Source organism: Eublepharis macularius, chromosome 2 (assembly GCF_028583425.1).
Source record: "Eublepharis macularius isolate TG4126 chromosome 2, MPM_Emac_v1.0, whole genome shotgun sequence".
In the NCBI taxonomy this organism is placed as follows: domain Eukaryota; kingdom Metazoa; phylum Chordata; class Lepidosauria; order Squamata; family Eublepharidae; genus Eublepharis; species Eublepharis macularius.
The window spans coordinates 104,215,743-104,238,686 of NC_072791.1; the positions used below are offsets into that span (position 1 = coordinate 104,215,743).

A 22,944-nucleotide genomic window follows, 5' to 3' on the forward strand; every position below is an offset into this window, starting at 1 on the left:
GGGCTGCTGCCCATAGCGACTGAACCCTAGCAATAACACCTGCATATATAAAGAATGCAGGCAGCCAATTGGCCCAGGTATGATCAACTTTCCTGTGCTTTAAACGCTCTTTATCCCTGTCATCTAAGTCCTCCTTATACTTCTTCTCCAACTCCTTGAAGAGAAGGGTGAATATATCAACATACTCGCCACAGAGGATCTTATCCCGGGTGGTTTGGGTGAGATGATGACACAAGGACAAAGCAGTGTCCCCAAAGGGTGAGGCCCTGAATGGAACTGTCCCATAGAAGGCCTGACCATAGTGAGGCAATGACCAACCTATCCATGGGAATGAATACCAAGGGCCCAACGTCCCCTGGGCAGGCAAAACTGACACACACCCCTGTCCAACCACTGACTGGTGAGTTGACTGGGACTGTGAAATGTTCATAGTACTGCCATATGGGCTTCCCAAGGGTAACTGGTCCCACTGGGGCCAAACAGGTGAATGAGTAATGCTCTGCGATGTACTAGCTTGCGGCTCAGTCAAGTGTGCTGAAATGGAAGGCCCCAGAACAGACAACTGCCCCCAAGATCCCCAAGGCCATGCTTGTCCCTGTTGAGGCCAGCAAGCCTTACCTTCAACATCACCTTGTTCCACAGTGACTGCAATGGGTGCAGGTTCGGCCACCTCATCCGGGACTTCTGCCGACACTGCCTGTTCCTTCTGGCCTCCTCCGGCTCTTCCAGTCCCACCAGGTACATCCTGCAATGCTGAAAGACAAGGGCTGATTCCACACACGTTGGATAATGCACTTTCAATGCACATTATCAGTCATTTGAGGTGGATTTTTTGTTCCGCACACAAAAAAAATCCATTCCAAATGATCTATAAAGAGGATTGGAAGTGCATTATCCAACGTGTGCAGAATCACTCATGATAACAACAGTGATCCATGCAATGGTCACCTCCAGGTTGGATTACTGTAACTCGCTCTACGCAGGGCTGTCCTTGGGTATGATCCAGAGACTACAGCGGATCCAGAATGCTGCTGCACATGTTTTGATGGGTGTTCCTTACAGGACACATATTACACCAATTCTGCAGCAGCTCCAATGGCTCCCAGTGGTATTCTGGATTTGGTTCAAGGTGCTAGTTTTGACCTGTAAAGCCCTAAATGGACTGGGACCAGCATACCTGAGGGACCGCCTCTCCCCATATGTACCCCGGAGAATGCTCCGATCAGATGGAAAACATCTGCTGCTGGTCTCTGGCCCCAGAGAGGCTCGGTTGGCCTTGACCAGGGCCAGGGCCTTTTTGCTCCTGGCCCCAACCATATGGAACTCTGTCTGAGGACGCCCGGGCCCATCAGGATCTTGTATCATTTCAGCGGGCCTGTAAGATGGAGCTGTTCCACCAGGCATATGGTTGAGGCCAGCATGAGATTCTTACTGAGCCTCCCACTGGTCTCCCACCAAGTGTGGGGTTATACAGTGTCCACTGGCTGGCTGCCCGACATATGGGTATAGCACAGGGCTATGTAGTACCCTTCGTTAGCTGGCCCACATATGGGTTGCAGTACGCTATGTGTTCGCTTCCCTCCCCCTATATGTTGATGGTCAGGAACCTGGAATTGACCCCGTATTGGGACAGTTATCATCTGTGGATTTTATTATATGAACTGTTATTTTTATGAACTGTTGTTTAATATTTGTATTGTATTTTATCTCACCTTGAGCCCACTTGCAGGAAGGGCGGGTTAGAAATGTAATAAATAATAAATAATAATAATAATATGTCACGCTGGAAGGTTAATATAGAAGTGGGCTTAGCGGCCCTCTGCTGCCGCTTGCTACCTGACCCAGATGCTGCAATCCCCTTGGCTTGTTCTAACACAGCAATTCGATCCAAAATCTCTTGCTTGCTAGAAACCACCTCATCATCAGATGAAGACAAGTCAGGGACAGCTCACTTAGGAGCAGGCCATTTAACTGGCTGCTTTCCCTTAGATTTACCACCCCCTTTCTGTGGAGGCATGGTTAGGAAGAACAAAAGCTATTTACTCCCCTTATTAGACAAATGCCCTAAAATGAATGCCGCAATAGAACAACAAGATGGCCGCTCCTATAGAAGCCAGTATCCTGAAGCCTCCTAAGATGGCTGCTCAAGCCCACTTCTAAAATGGCCACTCAGCTCCCTGAACAAAGATGTCTGCCTCCACTAGCCTAGAACTACAGAGAAAATTGTTAATCACTGGCACCCAAAACCAAGATAGCCGCTACTAGGCCCAGCTAGGTGAGCACAAAACAGGCCCAATGCAACCCAGCACAACTGTAGCAAGCTTCTAATCCAACTAAGGCCCCACAGTGAAGGAAAAATAGCACCCTAAAACCCAGTGAGAACAATCCAGGATGGAATAACAGCCACCCTATTTCCCCTCGGGCCTGCCCCGCGTCCATGCTAAGGCCAGAACCCTGAGCAGCACAACCGTGGACCTTGATGCAACTACCACCCACCTAGCAAATGCAGCCCCAGCTGCCAAAGGAGTGCCCCAGGTACAAGAGATGGCTCAAGACACTCCAGCCTGCCCCGTCCAGCTGGAGTGGGACCACACCCAAAACTGCCGGAACGGCGAGCAACACCTACCACTACCCCACAGACCCATGCTGCGCAAAAGTGGAGAGAGCTCAAGCTGGCGCGGGCCTGCCTGATAAAAAAAGGAGCTGGCCCTGGGTGCCCCAGGCAGCCGCATGCCTGCTCAGAGCAGCACTGAGCCGCCCTGAACAATCGGAGCCCGACGCTGCCAAAGGTGGAACTCCACTGCTGCATAGAGTCCCACTCCGGGTGCACTTCTCCACCTCTCTGACTGCCGTTGCAGCAAGCTCCACCAAGCCTTGCTCGAGGGACAAGCAAAAGACGCTTCGTTCCCTCCGAGTGAAAAGCCCAACTGCTGAGGCACAAGGGGGCGAAGCTGCCTTTTATGCTCTCTATCTTCGCCCCCTGCCTCACTCCCCGTATGCTGGCAGAGCGTCCATTGCTCTTAATCCAGCGGGGCAGCAAAATGTAGCCCTCAGGTTGAAGATAGGCAAGCTGCTAGCCGGGTGGGCCATATTAAGTATGTGTAGTATAGAGGGATAGTACATAGTAATGGGATTTAATAAAGGTTGTAATCTTCATTGCAAACATTGAAAAATATTAAGTTTTTGTGCACTCTGTATTCTAACAATTCTTGTAACGAACAGTTGCAAAATCTTCTTGACCTTATTATTTTTCCCTTTCTTTCTGTACTCCTGTTTCTTTCTGAATTCTTTCTGTATCCTTCCTTACTTTGATAAAATAAAATTTTTAAAAATGCACATCTAGTTTGGCCCTTAGTCTTTGATGAACTGTTGTTTTTGAGGAGGCCCACATATGTTAGGCTAAATCAGCCATAGTTAGCATGAGATTCTATGAAATATGTTATATGTTGCCTCCTCCATGCAATATATGGATATAATTGAGTTTTAAGACCTGAAGATGCCCTTTATACATCCACTCTGGAGATTTGTCTTATTAACAGTCACAGCTGCATTGCTCCCCCAGGGCATCAGTATCTAGTTCAGTGAGAGAATGTGGGATCTGCTTATGAGATTCCCAGAGGCATTTGGTTGGCCTCAGCCATCAAGGAAATAGGATGCTGCATTGTCCTTCTCATGTTCATGGCCATGGCATCTTAGTGCAAACCAGTGACTTGAGTTAGGCTCTGAGAGGTGACTGCCCAGTGCAGTGTGGTATTGTGCTTAGAGTGCAGAACTAGGATCTGGAAGACCTAGGCTCATTGATCTGACATTCAGTTTCTATAGCATTCCTATTCTCAGAGCATGAGAAGTTCTTGAAGACTCCTCCTAACCTATTCCTGCCCTTGTGAGCTGACATTGAACTTAGCTTTTATCCACTGCCAGGTCCAACTCATTGGGTTTGTTCTATGTCATTTTGCCCACATATAAGTTATAGTATTTGATTATAAGTTACATATTAATACACTTAACCCAATACTAACAATTCTCTCTCTTAAAAAAAACTTTAGAGGGAGAATTTTAAGCAGAGAAGTACTAGGGTAGGGAAAGGATACTTATTTTTCCTGTTTCCTCCTTCTGTATTGAAATTGCCTTTCAGTTGCTTCCACACAAACTTTGCAGGGTCTCAGATGCATGTATACTCTCACAAAGACACACTAAGAATTAGAGGTGTGTGCTGTAAATATTTCCATTTCAGTTTCAGATTGGGTGTTCCAAAACCATTACTGCTTTTTTCCCGCTTAGGAGGTTGCCAGCTCAGATCTAATCTGTTTGGTTTTTTTTTGTCATTATGAGTTTCAGTCCTATTCTTCCCGGCCTATCAATTTTAGAAATATTTGGAAGGGAGACACTTCAATCATAGGCTGCAATTTGAAAGGCACTTGCCTGGGAGTAAGCACTAGAGGTGGGCACGATCCAAAAAAAAAATACCAATCAAGTTGATTGTGGATTGGCACCGGCGACGATCCCAAATTAACAATCCACACCGATCATCTCCCGTTTCTGATCCGTGGATCGTGGAGGCAAAAGCGGAGGGGCGCCCTGCTGTTCCCAGTGATACAGGAATGGTGGCTGATGCTGGTGGCATCTGTGTTTGTGTTTGGCTGTCTGTGTTTGGCCGTCAGAGCTGCCTATCAGGGTTTGCAGGGATGAGATTGGAGTGCCCATGGCTACAGAACACCCCCTTCCCCCTCCCTCCCCTGGGTGTCTTCTCCCAGCTGGTGACTGCTTTGCTGCTCCATGGTTGGAAGGAAGCCCTGCTGATCAAGGAAAGCTGGGCTTCCATTCGGGTTTCCAGGGTGACAGAAGGAGGGCAAACACAGCTCAGGCATTCCCCTGGCTCCGTTGCCAGGGGAATAGATTGCTGGCGCCTGAGTGTCTGGCTTCCTGATCTGAGCACGATCGCCCCGATCAAGCCCCCCTCCAGACCGCTGGATCATTGGCCGTGCCCGAAAACAATCCGCCAGGTCTTAATCGCGCGATCGCCATTATTGTGGGTTTTTTCGATTGTAATGCGGATCGTGCCCATCTCTAGTAAGCACTACTATAAAAGATGAGACTTAGATCTGTATAGATCTGCTGGAGTGAATCTTAGTTTGTTTGACAGAACTACCTGAGCACTGGTCTGTCTCCCCCACCCCCATCAGGGCACTTGGATGGTCAATTTGAGTCTCTCCTTGCAAGGACATGATTGGCAGTGAGACAATGCCATTTCTGGGTAGTGACAGGGAAATAAAGATGCACTCATGGGCATTGCACTCATTCCCCCTTCCTGCCAACAAAGTTAACTAATAATGTAAGGGGTCCCTCCCCTTGGCATCCAATTGGTGAATCATGTTTAGAAAAACAAGGTGCTGCTGTACGAGCCCAGTGCATATTGCTGCTGCTGTGAGGTATGGACCAAAACTAAACACACAATTTGGTAGGAGTACATCATTATAACTTGGTTTGCTGGATTTGGCTCACTTTTCTGGAAGATGCTTTAACAAAAATAAACCTTGATTTCCAGGTGTATTTCCAGCTCGTTTTTTCATTGTGCACACCCCTATTCAGAAAGAACCCTTCATCCATATATACACACTTCTCTCCTTAAAATCACCTTCTCAAAAGTAACTTTTCTTGAAAAAGTGGCAGCCAGATTTCATTTCCATTCACTTGCAGGTAATGGGTAACTTAGAATGGTTCCTGATCTTTATTTGACTCTGTTACTAAATGGTACACAGTTATTATGCTTGATCTATAAACGAAATATAGAAATGGGAAATTGCCTGAAAGCCCTTTTGCCGTCTGCCTATCACTTTACACTGAATCTGGAACATCTGAACAGCTTGTCAATGTCGTAAATGTTGTTAATATATTAAAAACGTTGCATTAATTATGCAAGCTCTTCGCTATTAGAGAAGCATGGTGTTTAAAAAAACATAAGATCCATTAGAAACTACTTTAAGTTCTCCCCTCCACCCATGAGGCTTCTGAATATCCCACTTGTAATTAAATATAGATAGTAATGGGTTTCTGGGTAATAATGAGCACTGAGAATGGAGGTGGAGAAAGCATAAAGGACTCAGAACAGCTTTCATTGTAAAGTATCTGGGAAATTTTCCATGTATATCATCATTTGATAGTAATGTGCTTAAAAGGGTTGCCAGTTTCATATATTTGCAATATATTAGCGAATAGTACATTGTCTGGTTCACAGTACCCATCAATGAAATTTCAATAGATTGATTCCATATAGATTGAAGAATACCATGTACCTGTGAAAGTAAATGATATTGGCAATCAACCAAAATATATTTCTTGATTGCTGATATTTTGTGGTACTGCTCCTGTCAAATTAGTAATAGTATGTCAGTGTGGTGTAGTAATTATACTGTCAGACTAGGATCTGAGAGGCCCAGGTTTGAATCTCTACTCTGCCACGGAAACTTTGTGGGTGACTTTGGGCCAGTAACACATTCTCAGCCTAACCTACCTCACAAGGTTGTTGTGGGGATAAAATGCAGGAAAGGAGAATATAAGCCGCTTTAGGTCCCTATTGTTTATTTATTTATTTTTCTTTATAGTCCTCCTTTCCTACTAAGACTTAAGGCAGATTATATGTTGTAAGTCAATGCAATCAAATAGCATGAGGTGGTGAATAATTGGTTCAATCTAAAAATTAGAAACAAAGCAAAAAAAGTATGAGACGTATTTTAAACAATGCAGAATATATTTTAAAAGTTGTAAATAAAGCAATAAGACCAGGATAATATGTACAATAAACAGATAATACATATGACAGCCTTGATGTATACAATAATCATATTATGTGTTGACAAATAGGTTTGCCAATCTGCAGGTGGGGTTTGGCAAACCTGTTTGTTACTACTGATCTCCAGAGTATAGAGATCAGTTCTCTTAGAGAAAGTGACAACTCCAGTGTATTCTTTGGAATTATTCCTCTGTCAAACACCCTTCCTTCTCCAAACTCCACCTTCTCCAGGCTCTGCCCACATATCTTCAGAAATTTCCCAACCTGGTGTTGGCACCTTAGACTGCAAGGTTGTAGCAATCACATTTCTATAACTGCTACATTTTTAAAATATCTTTTTCCACTCAATTCAGATTTCTTTCATTTAGGGAAATGGAAAGTTTAAAAAAAGGAGTGGGTGGAGGAAGGAAAATAAGAGTAATACTTTTGGTTTCATTTAGCTGAATGTTTTAGTAAAATATTTTACTCCAAAAATATTCTAATTTGCATTTCAAGATAGAAATCTTGATTTTAATCAAAAAGAAAGAGTATAGAACCTTCACCTTTTTATTCCCATCACAACTAGTCCAAACAAATACATTCCACCTTAAGTGACAGTCTGTTTTGAAAGCTTAGTGTGTGATTTTTCTGTCTCTGTGAATGAATATGTAAATATGAAATACATAGGCATTCAGAATTTTAAAACAGAAGATAATACTTGTACTAACAGTGCAATTATAAGGAGAGTTACTGTAGTCTAAGCCCACTGAAATCAATGGACTTAGACTGGAGTAACTTTCCTTACGATTGCACTATAAGTCTATTTCATATTTATTTTCTTTTTGAATGCATTTTTGTACTCACTCCTAGCTTGAAGATCATATTTGGGTCTACCATGCTAAAATATTTAGGTGATTCCTTAATATTTTAGTAGATTTTAGTAATAAAAAACACGTTTCTTACCCTTCCTTAGAACAAAAGCCTGAAAAACAAACTCCTGTCCGGAAGCAAGCTTTGTGGTATTCATGCAGAAGAGGTGAGTAGAATTTGTCCTTTTCTGACCCCATCAAGTTCAGTGAGTGAACAATATTGCTCTGAAATTGAGCACAAATTTATTTCAGTGGTGCAAAATGTTTTATTCAGGCATTAACATCAGCCAATTTGAAGACTTATCTTCTTACTTAAGTAACTTCTTAATGTTCATAGAAACATAGAGCTGGAAGGAATCCCAAGGATCATCCAGTCCAATCCTCCTCATAGTGCAGAAAATTCACTGATACCTCTACCTTTCACTTCTCACAGTGACCCCTGAGAGCCCAGAGGAAGGCAAAAAACCTCCAGGATCCCCAGCCAATCTAGCCTGGAGGAAAATCCCTGACCCTAAAGTGACAATCAGCATTACCCTGGGCATATAAGAAAAGGCAACAAGAGTCTACCACCAGCAAATTCCTTTGTGCCCTCCCTCTCCCAGTCTGTGTATTTTTGTTGATTCATTCATGCATAAATAAAACTAGTTGTGGAGAAAAAAATTTAAGACCATATGTGGAGCTGATTTATAAAGTTTTTAAATTTTTAGGTTGAGGTGTAAGGGAAAACAGAATAAAATATACTATATTATTAAAGAAAGGAAATGCCAATTACAGTCCAAAACTTCCTTCCATCATTTTCACAGTAAGTAGTTCTTGCTTTGTTTTCTAATGTGCAAGGCACAACCATGTTATACTCATTTCCACTGGCCACAGCATGCAAATTCTAGTTTTCTCTTTGTGTTTCATTTTTAGCAACCCTCATGTCAAATCTGTTTTGTGTGGGATATGTAGCCTACCATCCATCAGCAAAGGCATATGCAAAAAGTAACTAACATGCTGCTGGCCAGGTCATGAGTCAAAGAACTGTGGGAAAAGATAAGGCAGCAGTCCTACTAAGTTGGTAACACAGTCAGTAAAAAAGCAGAAATATTGTTACAAGGCATCTGTAGTCTTTTGAACCATCTGGGCACCATTAAAACAAAAAAATTACAATCACTTAGGGAACCTGAATGATCAAGCAGCTGATCTTAAAAACTGCAGAAAACCTCTAGTGTGAAAGTGGGTTTGGCATGTATACACCTGGGGCACTGGCTATGTCCCAGCTCTTCATTATTAAAGTTTCAAAATGGTAATGCCTACTCAAATGGTAATGACCATATACTAGAACATTTCTAGGTTATGTTTATTGGAAGTAGGGAGGAAACAAATGATATTTAAAGTCATGAATCCACAGCTGTTGCATTTTGTTTAGCTCTCAGTCCCACTTTGAACCCATGGCTTTTGCATCCCTCTGAGATAAGCAGCTCTATGATGTTTAAAAATATATCATTTTGAAGACATGGGTCAATTTTGTGCCAAAGTCAATATGACATACTTCAGTAGAATTGAACTATGCTTTAAAATTGGGGGCGGGGGGAAACAAAAAAGATACTCATGAACAGTTTTCTGTTTTGTGGGTAGGGGAACCAAACTTTTAACACTACTCAATCACTGACTCCTGAAGAGAATCCAAATATAGCTATGAGAAGTCATGAATCTGTTAGCGGAGGTAAATAAATTCTATTGTGATGTATGCTGGCTGTAATTCTATCCAACCATATTAGTGCCATATTTTATACTGCTAAGACTGCGCTGACTCTGGGGCCCCTGCAGTGAATCTAAAATGACCCATCCCTTGTCTGTTAACCTATTCCCATAAAAATTATTGTTGCCAGAATTATTGCTACACAACCACACTTGCATCCTGTCTGATGCAATATATAGGATTGAGTCCTCATAACAAGACTATGTATTGTTGAGAAATTAAAAAAAGGAAAATTCACAAATGTGTTAATGGTAACACTGACTGTCATTACACAACAGGATGATACAATTAATATTCAAATTTTTAACTTGGTAATGATTTAGGATATTGTTTAATCTTACTTACTGCATACATTTGGGGAAATTATTGGTACAGACAACTCAGTCTAATTTAAATTATGCTGATGGAATTTTTTTAAGCCATCATATATTTGTGTTTTATTTTTTACGCAAAAATAACCACAGCAAAGTTCATTAACATTATCATTATGTAAAAGAATAATCCTATATCTGTTTTGATTCCCCTCATATTGATTTCTAATTGCTGGTTATTCTAACCTATTTATTATTTGTCAAGTTTTACAGCTTTGCTTTACAGCATTGCCTTTGTTGGAGGGAACATAATTTTTTTAACCCATCAGACCTTCCTTGCTGATATGGATGGTAGAACCATATTCTTTTTAAAAAAATAAATTGTCCTACCTTTTTAAAACCAAGAGTTTTCTTTCTTCTGATGCTTTTATAATCTTTCTACCCCCCCGACACACACACATCACAGATTGAAGGCAAGAGAACACCACTATGATAAATAGGAATCACAAATTTATTAACTTAATTAACTGATTTGCAATGCAATAATAATTACTTGACTTTTTCTTCCTCTCAAAGAAACCCTCTCCATATGACCCCTCCATACAGTGGGCATGAACTCATGTCTTCAAAATGATATATTTTTAAACATCATAGAGCTGCTTATCTCAGAGGGATGCAAAAGCCATGGGTTCAAAGTGGGACTGAGAGCTCAATATCATTTTCCCCCACCCTTTCCCTCCCCCTTTTTTCGGGACTTCCAACAGCTTTCTAACCCTATATCTTAATCTATTCCTAATCTATCCCCTTTTTCTATAACTCATTATATCGTGTTTACATTCTACTTTGTTAAGCTAAGCTCTATCTGTTAGCTTCAGATCTATTATTATTAACTTAAAATCTGTTATCTATTACTATCTGTTAACTTCAGATATATTTAAATTTAAGCTAACAATTAAATAAAATATCTACTTTATTAATTTTACCAATATCTATTAACTCCAAATCCACTTAAATTTAAGCTAACAATTAGCTAATACTTCACTCCATATGGTAAAGATTCCATCTCTTCCAATAAAAAGAAACCCATTCTAATAATTTTCAAATTGCCATCGTTCCCCTTTCACGTCCCACTTCTTTTCCAAATACGTTTTCAGTCTTCCCCAATCAGTAAAGAATTCTGCCAGATTCTGATCTCTCAGCTTTCTTGTCATTTTATCCATTTCTGCCATGTACAGCAATTTATATATCCAGTCTTCAATAGTTGGTATTTCTTGAACCTTCCATTTCTGCGCATATAAAAGTCTTGCTGCCGCCGTCATGTAGAATAGTAATGTTCTGCATTGCATAAGAACATCTTCCATACTTAAATTCAGTAGCAATAGCTCTGGGCTCTTCTTTATTTGGGTCTGCAAAATCTCGTTTATTACTTCTAAAATATCTCCCCAGTACTGTCTAGCTACATCACATTCCACCACGTATGATACAATGATCCTTCATGCTTTTTACATTTCCAGCATTTATCTGACATATTTGCATTTCCAAGCGCAATTTTCTTAGGCGTTAAATACCATCTATAAATCATCTTATAGACATTCTCTCTAATACTGGTACAAGTTGAAATCTTCAATGTAGTTTTCCATAAATATTCCCATGACTCCATTGTTATTTCTTTGTGACAGTTAATTGCCCACTTCACCATCTGTACTTTGACTGTCTCATCCTCTGTATACCACTTCAAAAGTATTTTATAAATTTTAGATATCTTCTTTTTACTTTCTTGTAGTATAGTCTCTTCCAACTCTGAGTTTTTCCATTTGATTCCTCCTTTTGAACAATCCGAGTTGTAAAGGTCTCTAATCTGTTTATATTGGAACCATCCATAACAGGAGGATAACTCTTCCTTCGTTTTGATTCTTATCATTTTTTGTTCCATAATCAATATCTCTTTATATGGTAAACATTGTTCTTCATTATAGATAGCTCTCGGATCGATCACTTCAAACGGTACCACCCAAGATGGGATACCTTCACCCAGATATTTTTTATATTTTTTCCAGACCGTGAAGAGGCTCCTTCTAATATAATGGTGCAAAAACATAGAGTCAGCTTTTATTTTATCCTGCCACAAATAGGTATGCCATCCAAACAACTTCTTATACCTTCCAGTGTTAAGAGTTTGCGGTCTTTCAGTGACATCCACTCTTTTAGCCAAACCAAACATATTGCTTCATGATATAATCTAAGATTCAGCAACTGCAGTCCACCTCTTTCTTTAGCGTCACACAGAACTTTCATTTTTACTCGAGGTTTCTTGCCTGCCCACACAAAGTCAGAGATCTTCCTCTGCCATTTTTCAAATTGTTTGGTATCTCTAATAATTGGAATTGTTTGTAATAGGAACATAATCCGTGGTAACACATTCATCTTAATTGCTGCAATTCTTCCCAGCCATGACAAATTTAATTTATTCCATTTAATCAAGTCTCTATCAATCTGTTGCCATAGCTTTTCATAGTTGTTCTTAAATAAATCAATATTTTTTCGCAGTTATCTCAATTCCAAGATATTTAACTTTATGTGTTACTTCACAATCAATAAGTTCCATTAACTCTTGTTGCTTTTGTTTAGTCATATTCTTGCATAGTATCTTTGATTTCTTCTTATTAACATAAAATCCAGCCAGATCTCCGAACTCTTTTATCTTATCAAGCACCTTCGGCATGTTTTGTATTGGATCTTCCACTATAACCATCACATCATCCACAAAAGCTCTAACCTTGTAGGTAAATTCTTTAATCTTTATGACTCTTATAGTATCATCTTCTCGTATTTGAATCAATAGCAGTTCCAAAATCAAAATGAACAACAATGGAGATAATGGGCACCCCTGTCTTGTACCCTTTCTTATTTCCAATTTTTTTGTTAAATTGTCATTTACTACAATTGCCGCACATTGGTCTCTGTATATTGCTTTTACTGCTTGAATAAAATCTTTTCCCATTTGCAGCCTCTCCATTGTGGCAAACATAAAATTCCAGTTCAAATTGTCAAAAGCTTTTTCTGCATCCACAAAGAAGAAACCAACTTCCTTTTCACAATGTTTATCATAGTATTCTATAGCATTTACTACAGTTCTCAAATTGTCTCTAATTTGCCTGTTTGGAAGGAACCCTGCCTGCTCTTCTGCAATAAACTCGACTAACCAGTCCTTTAATCTCTCCGCCAAAATTTTTGCAAATATTTTGTAATCATTATTTAACAATGAAATAGGACAATAGTTCTTGACATTGCTTAAATCTTGATTTTCTTTTGGTATCAATGATATGTTGGCCTCATTCCAAGACTCTGGTATCTTTTGTCCTTTTAAAATTTCATTCATTACCACTTTCAAAAAAGGTGCCAGTTCATTTTCCAATAATTTATAGAACCTAGTCGTAATTCCATCTGGGCCTGGTGCCTTCCCTAACTTAGTTGTCCGAATAGCCTCTTTTATTTCCATCTCCGTTATTTCTGCATTCAGCTTTTCCTTCCATTTTCCTGATAATATTGGTAAATTGATCTTATTCAAATATTGATCAATAGTGTCCAGACTCACTTCTTTTCTTTGATACAGTTTTGCATAATACTTTAAAAAAAGCTCTACTAATAGCCAATTGATCTGTTAACGTCTTACCATCTTCTTGAATCTTAGTTATTACTTTTTTCTCCCTTTTCTTTTTCAGCTGCCACGCTAAATATTTCCCAGGTTTATTCGCACCTTCAAATGACTTTTGATTCAGTTTTTTCAGTCCCCACTCTAATTCTTTATTATTCATTACTCTCAGCTGTTCTTGCAAAATTTTTATTTCTTGATATTTCTTCCCTGGTCTTTTCTTTAATTGTAACTTAATTTAATTGTAACTCCTTGGCCTTTATCTTTTCCATAATTTCTTGCCTTTTTTCTTCTTTTCTCCTCTTGTCTCTTGCATTTAAATCCATTAAAGTTCCTCCTATCACTGCTTTGTAGGTGTCCCAAACTTTGTCAATTGAAACATCTTTATTTAGATTATATTGTATAAAGAATTTGGTCTCTCTTTGTAGTAGCACTATATTATCTTCTAATTGCAGCAAATCTTCATTTATCCTCCATCCTCGTCTTTTCGTGCCTTTCCCAAATTTCCACATTACTGGATTATGATCTGAGCCTACTTTAGGCATTATTTCCACATCTTTAGTCCATACCGCCAAATCTTTGGAGGCCCAGATCATATCAATTCTTGATAATGTCAAGTGTCTTGCAGAATAGAACGTGTATTGTTTTGTTTTGGAATTACTTCTTCTCCATACATCTTCCAAATTTTCCTGATCTTTAATTTCAAAAAAGGATTTTGGCAAAAGATCTCTTTTTTTTTGTGAGCACCCTTCGTTTTTTTATCATCGTCCAAATTTGTTACTCCATTAAAGTCACCTGCCAGAATTATTTGAGCATATGTTAGTCCATCCAGTTGGTTCTGTAAATCTTTAAAAAAATTCTCTTTAGCACCATTAGGTGCATAAATCCCAATCAAAAGTATTTTCTTTGTATTCCAAACTATTTCCACTGCTATATATCTAGCTTCCGCATCATTTAAAATCATTTTCGGTTGCAGCTCATCTTTAATATATAAAACAACTCCTCTTTTTTCTGATTTGACGCAGCTGCAAATTCTTTCCCCAGTTTAACAAATTTTAAGTATTTCACATCTTGTTTCCTAATATGTGTCTCCTGCAGACAAATTATATTACAATGTTGTTTAGATAGCCAGTGGAAAGTGGTTTTACGTTTAGAAGGTGAGTTTAGTCCATTTACATTCCAAGATATGATTTTACACTCCATAGTCAAATTTTAGATCTTTTGGGTAAGTCTTTTTCATAATCCTTTATGAACATTTCCATCTCATGTCCAGATCTGAGTGTTCTTTTAATCTCACGAAATTCAAAGCTCAATCCTTCTGGTATTTCCCATCTATAGCTAATGTTCAATTCTTTCAACATTTGTACTAGTTCTCTGTATTTCTTCCTCTCCAACAAAATCCCCCTAGGCAGTTCCTTCATTATTCTCACTCTTTTTCCATCAATTTCCAGAGGGTTTTGAAATTGCTTACTCACAATCTCTTCTCTTATTCTCTTTGTTGTAAATTGGACTATTATATCTCTTGGTAAATTTTTTTGTGCTGCATATTTTGAGTTGATTCTGTTTGTCACATCTAGAAAGGCTGCCACCTCATCCACTTCTTTGTTCAAAAGTTCTGCTAGTATTTCTGAAATCTGCTCTTGGGTTGATTTCCCTTCCACTTCCGGGACTCTGTGAAATCTAAGTTGTTTTTCCATATGTTTACATTCCACCATGGCCATTCTTCCTTTCAAACCCTTGGTTTCTATCTTGTGTGATACAGCCAATTTGTCAGTTTCATCTTCCACTGTTTTAACTTTCTGCTGTGTCGATTGTAATTCTTTCTTGACCTCATCAATATTTTTGACCAGCTCCAGCATCTCTGATTTAAAAGTCTCTTTGAGCTCCTTAATGTCCTTCACAATATCTTGCATCATATCTTTGATCTCCCTGTTCCCCTCTGCAACTTTTTTATCAAGACTGTCCAGTGCCATTTGCCATTCTTTCTTCGACATCGTGGGGCTTGCTTTGCCTTGCTCCCACGAGTCTACTCTTTTCCTTAGCTCTGTGGCGTGACGGAATTACTTTTCTCAGTATAAATGTCAAGTTTTAACGAAATCTTTTAAAAATTAGAGATCTTAGTGTCCAAAATGTCGGGCGTCTTTTCTCTATGGTTTTTACTTGAAGTTTATGCCCTTTCCCTTATCCAAAATGTCCTACTTCCGCCCAATTTGAGGTCAAGCCCTTTCCCTTCTCCAAAATGGCGTTCTTCCTCTTCCGGTTCTTCAAAGGCCGCTTCCAGCCGGTCTCTCTTTTGCACTGACGCACTTCTGGTTCCTCTTCTCGGCTCAGCATTTCTTGCGATTTTTCAGCTTTCTCACACTTCACTATCTCTTTCAAGCCGCAGGTATGTAAACAATAATCTATTTTCCGCGTTAGCTCTTCTCTACAAAGTTCTTTTCTCTCAATTACTTTGCTGGAACATTCACAATAAAGTTTTAAATTTTTTGCAATTTTTATCTTCTACTTTAATTCAGTTCTTTTACCAATTTTCTTCTCAGAAAGAGAGGTTGCAATCTTTACCTTATTAGTCCTTCGTTACGGGTTGTAATCGCTGTTTCAGTAATTAAAATAATCCAATCTTCCCAATTTGATGCTGAAGCTTGGGTATGGAGGTCTTAAGCCAAAAACTTGACTCCAGAGCTTCTGCAGAGATCTTTGCCACCCGTCTATGAGCAGGACTCAAGGCTGGGTGGGTTATCGTTGCGTAGATCCCCCCCCCACAGCTGAGATCAACTCACCCTCGGGGTCTTAAGCGTACTTGCCTGCTCTCCACCTGAGAACAGGGGGCTGTGGGCAATCAGCACCCCACTGGCCCTCACAAACAGCAACACGGACAGCTCAGCTCCCCGAGCTGCATCAGCCCTCCATATTCCCCAAGCCGGAAGTCCCATAAAAAATGTCCTCTAACTCCAACAAATCTGCTTAGTATTATTACTCATCAGACCCCTATCATTTAAAATAAAAGCATATCTCTATACCAAGGCTCAGATGGTAAAAGATTTTTTTTTTGACAAAATTTGAAGTATAGGAGCTCAGATGTTAACAAATGTATGATTCTTTCTTGAAAAGGGTTTGCCAAATTCACTGTTACTTTGCACAACACAAAATATTTCCATATTCAACTGTACCAAGTTTGGATATTTAAAGATGAGTCATTTTTCCAGTTTGCTGCTATTATGCTCCTTGCTATAGATAACAGTATTGAGATTAATTCAACCTGTGATTTATTTACTACCTCATCCAATCCCAATTATAATAAGAGCATCTCCAGAGTAAATTCCAAAGAAAGATTTGTTATTTGGAATATCTGAACCTTAATCTGAGACCAGAATCTCTGTATTACCAGACACGCCCACCAACAGTGAAAATAACCTTCTATTTGACTACATTTTTTATTACAACATGGACTTATAAAAGGATAGATACGGAGCAACCTGGTTGGAGGAAGATACCAGCAAGTTATCAATTTTATTATTTGAAACCTAGTAGAAAAAATTGGGGATCTAATTGACCGGGAGTTCCAAAGAGATGGACAATCTTTTTCCAGTATTCTATCCCCCCAATCCTGCTGCCAAGCCTGTTTATAGGTTAAAGGTGTGAATTTCCCATTGGCAAGATTAATTTATAAAGGTTTTAAACTAGACCCTTATAACCTTCATTTATTGCTCATTTCAATATATTCTCAAATTCAGTTACTTGCCTAACTATGGCCTTTTTTATTGGAAGAAGAGGAAAAGGTATGAGATAATTGAAGATATCTATACCCTTTGATGAGCATCTGAACCATTTTTCCAATTTTGTTTTATCTAACAATTTTTTGTGTTCCACCAGATCTTCTATTCGTTTTATACATTTTAACTTCCATTGAGAATAACAGCTACTATCCCAATCTGCTTGTCTTGGTATGAACCAAATTTGATTAGTAAAAGGCAAGAGAAGTGAGACTCCTGGTACCAATTTATGTTGATATTTATCCCAAACCTGTATCATATAGTTAAGGAAGGGGGTAGCCTTAATCCTTGAGGATCTCTTATGAGATATGTCCCATAAGAATTCTTGGCAAGAAAGAGGACTTGTGTATGTATCTTCTATTTGTATCCAGTGTTTGGGGGATTCTCCATGGAGTACAGAGATCATGGCAGCCAATACAAATGCATTATAATTTTTAGCAAGTTCAGGTATCCCTAGGCCTCCCATCTCATGAGGTTGATATAGAACCCGACATTTTGGACTCTTTAAAATTTAATTTCTATAAGAAGACCGGGACATTTAAAATAGAAAAACGTTAAATTTTACGCCACGGAGTTAAGGAAGAGAGCGGATTCGTGGGAGCGAGCTAAAGCAAGCCCCACGATGTCAAAAAAAGAGTGACAATCGGCAATAGAAAATCTGGACAAAAACCCGGACAAAAAACTTTTAGATATGATTAAAGAACTTAAGGACACGAAATTGGAGCTGATAAAAGAGGTTAAAGAGGTTACACAGACAGTAAAATCGGAGCTGTCAGAAGTGAAAAAAGGTATGGAAACAATACGAAGTGAATTACAAGGAACGCAGCAGAGAGTTAAAACAGTAGAAGACGCGATGGAGAATTTAGCAGACACGCAACAAACAGAGATGAGATTGGTGAAGGGGAGAATGTCAGTTGCAGAAACTAAACATATGGAGAAGCAGCTACGTTTTCGTGGCTTGCCAGAAGTGGAAGGAAAGTCAGCGCAAGAACAGATGACTGAGGTGTTGGCTGAGTACCTGGGGAAGGAGGAGGAGGAAGTTGTGGCTATCCTAGATGTGGCATACCGTGTGAATTCGAGAATAGCAACCCAGAGGAAACTACCAAGAGATGTGATTGTGCAGTTTACAACACGAAATATGAAAGAGAGGATTGTGACAAAACAGTTTCAAGATCCATTGGAGATTGACGGCAAGATGATTATTATAATGAAGGAACTGCCCAGATCAGTGTTACTGGACCGGAAAAAATATAAAGTGCTAATTCAGATTTTGAAGGACATGAAAATCAGGTACAGATGGGAGTTACCGGAAGGAGTGTCCTTTGAGTTTGGAGGGGCCAAAAAACGCATCAGATCTGAGCGAGAGATGGAGCGATTTATTAAGGACAATGAAAAAGACTTACCAACAAGATCATGAGTATGGAGTGTAAAGTATTATCTTGGAATGTAAATGGACTAAACTCACCGAATAAGAGGAAAAATACTTTTCACTGGCTACTAAAACAAAAATGTGACATTGTTTGTTTGCAAGAGACCCATATCAGAAAGCAGGATGTAAAATATTTAAAATCTGGAAAATTGGGCAAAGAATATGTAGCGGCCTCCAACAAGAAAAAAAGAGGAGTGGTGTTGTACATAAAAGAGGAGCTACAGCCAAAATTTGTTATGAGAGATGTGGAAGCTAGATTTGTAGCAGTGGAATGTATTTGGAATTTAAAGAGAGTGTTGGTAGTCGGACTTTATGCACCTAACGGTGCAAAAGAAAGCTTCTTTGAGGATTTAAGGAAGCATTTAGACGATCTTGCATACGACCAGATAATTCTTGCTGGAGACTTCAATGGAGTGACAGACTTGGAACTAGACAAAAAGACTACAACGGCACAAAAGAAAAGAGGACTATTACCAAAGCTTTTTTTTGAGTTGATTCAACAAGAGACTCTTGAAGATGTATGGAGGAGAGAATATCCTAAAAGCAGACAGTTTACTTTTTATTCTGCAAGGCATTCTACATTATCAAGAATTGATATGATCTGGGCCTCAAAAGACTTAGCATTATGGACTAAGGAGGTAGAAATAATGCCTATGGTAGGCTCAGATCACAACCCAATTATGTGGAAATTTGGAAAAAAGAGAAAAAGGAAAGCATGGAGAATAAATGAGGACTTGTTACAGGAAAGAGAGAATATGGAAATACTGAGAAGAGAGACAAAGTTTTTTATACAATACAACGTGAATAAAGAAGTACCAACCAATAAAGTTTGGGATGCTTACAAGGCGGTTGTAAGGGGCATACTAATGGACTTAAATGGTAGAGCAAGAAAGAAGAAAGAGGAGAAAAGACAAGAGATTGAGGAGAAAATAAAAGCCAAAGAAATACAGCTAAAAAAGAGACCAGGGAAAAAGAAGGTATACCAGGAAATTAAAATACTTCAAGAACAGCTAACAGCAATGAGCAATAAAGAATTGGAGTGGAATCTCAAAAGACTGAATCAAAAAGCGTTTGAGGGTGCTAATAAACCTGGGAAGTACCTGGCATGGCAATTGAGGAAGAAAAGGGAAAAGAAGATAATAAATAAAATTTGCGAAGATAACAAAACGTATTTGGAGCAGGCTACCATTAGTAGAGCCTTTTATAAATTTTACGCTAAGCTGTATAATAAAAAAGAAGTAAACAAAGAATCAATAGCGTCATATTTGGAGAAAACCAAACTTCCAGAAATCTCGGAAGCTTGGAGAAATAAGTTGAATAGTGAAGTAACTGACGAGGAAATAAGTAAGGCAATACAATCTGCAAATCTAGGAAAGGCGCCAGGGCCAGATGGACTTACGGCTAAATTCTATAAGACAATGGCTAATGAACTGGCACCATTCCTAAAAGAGGTGATGAATGGGGTTTTAAGGGATCAAAGGATTCCAGAAACTTGGAGTGAAGCGAATATATCATTGATCCCAAAAGAGGGCCAAGACCTGACTAATGTGAAAAATTATAGACCTATATCGCTACTCAACAATGATTATAAAATTTTTGCGAAGATATTGGCGGAGAGATTGAAGGGGTGGCTCTCAGAAGTCATAGAGGAGGAACAAGCAGGCTTTTTGCCAGACAGACAAATAAGAGACAACTTAAGGACAGTGATCAATGCTATTGAATATTATGACAAGCGTTGTGACAAAGAGGTTGGTTTCTTCTTTGTTGACGCTGAAAAAGCGTTTGACAATTTAAACTGGGACTTTATGTTTGCCACTATGGAAAAGCTACAACTGGGAGAAAGATTCATCAGAGCAATTAAGGAAATTTATAGAGACCAGACTGCAGCAATTGTGGTGAATGATGAATTGACCAAGAAATTGACGATAAGTAAAGGAACAAGACAAGGTTGCCCGTTATCTCCATTGTTGTTCATTTTAGTATTGGAGATTCTGATGATACAAATACGTCAAGATGATGAAATTCGTGGAATAAAAATAAAGGACTATTCATACAAGGTCAGAGCATTTGCGGATGACATAATGTTAATTGTAGAGGACCCATTGGAGAACATGCCAAGAGTGATAGATAAGATCAAGGAGTTTGGAGACTTGGCAGGTTTCTTCATTAACAAAAAGAAGTCAAAGATATTATGCAAAAATATGACTAAGCAGAAACAACAATTGTTAATGGAAACAACGGATTGTGAAGTAACAAGTAAAGTGAAATATTTGGGAGTCGAATTAACTGCAAAGAACATAGATCTATTCAAAAACAATTATGAAAAACTATGGACTCAGATAGAGAGAGACTTGATTAAATGGAATAGATTGAATTTGTCATGGTTGGGCAGGATTGCAGCAGTTAAGATGAATGTGTTACCAAGAGTAATGTTTTTGCTACAGACAATACCAATCATCAGAGACTCCAAACAATTTGAAAAATGGCAGAGGAAAATATCAGATTTTGTTTGGGCAGGCAAGAAGCCTCGAGTGAAAGTGAAAGTTTTACAAGATGCAAAGGAAAGAGGCGGAATGCAACTGCCCAATCTGAGACTTTATCATGATGCAATCTGCCTAGTTTGGTTGAAAGAATGGATGACATTAAAGAACAAGAAACTATTAGCCCTAGAGGGATATAAAAAAATATTTGGATGGCACGTATATTTATGGCATGACAAAGTAAAGGTCAACTCGATGTTCCTGCATCACTTTGTTCGGAGAAGTCTATACATAATCTGGAAGAAGTACAGAATTTATCTACAAGAAGGAACCCCTTTGTGGGTGGTTCCATATGAGGTGATAGACCCGAGAGCTGTTGATAATGAACAACAATGTTTAACGTATAAAGAAATAACTAAAACTGAAGCATCCAAACTTAGAATAAAGACACAAGAGGAACTATCACCTAACTACGATTGGTTCCAGTATAGACAGATCAGAGACTTATATAATTCGGACTCTGTAAAGGGAGGTATACGAATAGAGAATTCGGAACTAGAGCAGACCCTTCTTAAAGAAGATAAGAAAAGAATATCCAAGGTATACCAAGTACTGTTGAAGTGGTATACCGAGGATGAGATAGTTAAAACACAAATGGTGAAATGGGCTATAAACTTTAATAAAGAAATAACAATGGAGGCATGGGAATACTTGTGGAAAACTACAATGAAGACAACGACATGTATTAATATCAAAGAGAACATTTATAAAATGATCTATCGTTGGTACATGACACCAAAGAAGATTGCGCTAGGGAATTTGAATACTTCTAATAAATGCTGGAAATGTAAGAAGCATGAGGGCTCCCTCTATCATATGTGGTGGTCGTGTGAGGTAGCCAGGCAGTACTGGGGGGAAATAATAAGAGAAATGAGTGAAATTTTACAATTTCAAATTAATAAGAACCCAGAACTCCTGCTACTGAACTTGGGAATGGAGGGAATTCCAGCCCAACACAGGACGTTGATATTTTATATGACAGCAGCAGCTAGACTTTTGTATGCGCAAAAATGGAAAGTACAAGAAGTGCCAACTATTGAAGATTGGACTTACAAATTGCTGTATATGGCTGAAATGGACAAGATGACAAGAAAATTGAGAGATCTGGACTCAGGGCAGTTCAACACAGACTGGGAGAAGCTGAAACAATACCTGGAGAAGAAATGGGAGGTGGGAGGAAAACTGTGGCAGTTTGAGAACTACTGAAGTACTGAAGTAGAGGGGGGAGACTTTACCGGGGGGAGAAGAGATAAATGTGAATTAATAAGCAGTCAGATTAATAGATTGACATATATACAGATATATATAGGTTAACAAACAGAACATAGAGAAAATAATTAATTATAAGGACTAAATATAAGGAGCGATTAACTAACAATATTTTCTTTTTTTTTTCTGACAAGTTTTGTACCAAACTGAATGTCTGAAGATATAGATGGGTCAAATTGATTGACTACGTGAGGAGAGATATATAGAACTATTATAAAAAGATAGAATGAGTAATATATATAGAGAATAAGTCAAATTGTTTGATATAAACGAATGTATGATCTATATGGTTTATGATATATAGAAATACCTGAAATTGAAAAATTGGGATAAATTGTTTATCTAAGATGGAAACAAAGGCTTACAGTTTGGGCATATAATGTTAAAAATAGTTAAGGATGTACTGCTTAGAATAATGGAGAATATATATTTGTTTTAGATAGAGGAAGCTAATAAAAGTAAGGGAAAGGGGACAAAGGGTTGGAAAGCTGTTGGAAGTCAACAAAAAGGGGGGGGAAAGGGAGGGGGTTAGAGATGAAAAAATTGGGGAAAATTGAATGTAAATGTGGAAATAATGGAGTCTAACCC

The 22,944-nt window shown here is 38.8% G+C and overlaps 1 protein-coding gene across 1 annotated transcript in view; it reads left to right on the forward strand.

Moving 5' to 3' along the window:
• The window catches only part of LUZP2 (leucine zipper protein 2), a 783,097-nt gene that overhangs the window by 506,387 nt on the left and 253,766 nt on the right, over positions 1–22,944 (forward strand). The window contains exon 6 of the mRNA XM_054971879.1: positions 7,743–7,805. Coding sequence (XP_054827854.1) covers positions 7,743–7,805 — 63 coding nt within the window. The remainder of the gene's footprint in view (positions 1–7,742; positions 7,806–22,944) is intronic.